Source organism: Geospiza fortis, unplaced genomic scaffold (genome assembly GCF_000277835.1).
Source record: "Geospiza fortis unplaced genomic scaffold, GeoFor_1.0 scaffold353, whole genome shotgun sequence".
Classification (NCBI taxonomy): Eukaryota; Metazoa; Chordata; class Aves; order Passeriformes; family Thraupidae; genus Geospiza; species Geospiza fortis.
The window spans coordinates 513,579-514,782 of record NW_005054473.1 but is presented as its reverse complement, the minus strand read 5'-3'; the positions used below and the strand labels follow the sequence as shown (position 1 = coordinate 514,782).

The 1,204-nt window shown below is 61.8% G+C and overlaps 1 protein-coding gene across 1 annotated transcript in view; it reads left to right on the top strand.

Moving 5' to 3' along the window:
* Window positions 1–1,204, top strand: part of LOC102039374 (chymotrypsin-C-like) — an 11,821-nt gene that overhangs the window by 4,902 nt on the left and 5,715 nt on the right. Inside the window, exons 2-6 of the mRNA XM_031062933.1 lie at window positions 25–126; window positions 209–334; window positions 452–588; window positions 672–817; window positions 976–1,146. Coding sequence (XP_030918793.1) covers window positions 25–126; window positions 209–334; window positions 452–588; window positions 672–817; window positions 976–1,146 — 682 coding nt within the window. The remainder of the gene's footprint in view (window positions 1–24; window positions 127–208; window positions 335–451; window positions 589–671; window positions 818–975; window positions 1,147–1,204) is intronic.

Sequence of the window (1,204 nt, the reverse complement as noted above, 5' to 3'; positions counted from 1 at the left end):
CTCTGACCCTGTGCCTCTGCCCCCGCAGATCTCGCTGCAGTACAGGCGCTCTGGGTCCTGGAGCCACTATTGCGGTGGGACCCTGATTGCCCCCCAGTGGGTGCTGACAGCTGCCCACTGCATCAGGTGGGTGTTGGGGTGCTGGGGGCATCTGTGCCATGCAGGATGAGATATTTGTGGGGACTGACACTCTCTATCTCCCTGGCAGCTCTTACATGACCTACCGTGTGGTGCTGGGCAAGCAGGACCTGTCAGAGGATGACGAGCCTGGTTCAGTGGCTGTGGGTGTGGAGAAGATGATCGTCCATGAGGATTGGGACTCCTACCTCATCATGTAAGGGATGGGATGCATCAGGGCTGGGTTGTGGGTGGTGTGGCCCACAGAGCCTTGTTCCCCTGGCCAGGGACCCTGTTCTCATGGTCAGGGACCATGGTTCCTGTCTCCTTGCAGCAACGACATTGCCCTGATCAAGCTGGCAGAGGAGGTCCAGGAGACTGACACCATCCGTACCTCCTGCCTGCCGGCTGCTGGCAACATCCTGCCCAACGACTACCCCTGCTATGTCACCGGCTGGGGACGCATCAGGAGTAAGCAGAGGGTCCCTGGGAGAGTCTCCAGAAAGGGGATGCAGGCAGAGGGTGGGAGTTACGAGCTTTGGCTCTCGTTGCAGCCAACGGGCCCCTGGCTGATGCCCTGCAGCAGGCTCTGCTGCCCGTGGTGGACTATGAGACCTGCTCCAAGAGGGACTGGTGGGGCAGCCTTGTGCTCGAGACCATGGTGTGTGCCGGTGGTGATGGCGTCGTCTCTGGATGCAACGTGAGTGTGGGCACTGAGCGTGGTGGATCCCCAAATGGTGTGAAACCGTGGGCACTGGGAGGAGAAAGGATGGAGCCATGGTGGTGGATGGCCAGGAGGGACGAGGGGAGTGTTGCCAGGGTGCCAGGACTGATGGCCCACACTGTCTGTCCGCACAGGGCGATTCTGGGGGCCCCCTGAACTGCCAGCGCGATGATGGGATCTGGGAGGTCGAGGGCATCGTCAGCTTCGGCTCTGGCCTGGGCTGCAACGTGGCCAAGAAGCCAACAGTCTTCACCCGGGTGTCTGCCTACATCGACTGGATCAACGAGGTGGGTGCCCCTTCCTCTGCCCCCCATCTCCCCCCCAGGGGCTGGTCTTGCCCCACCGAGGGTCTTACCCTGACCC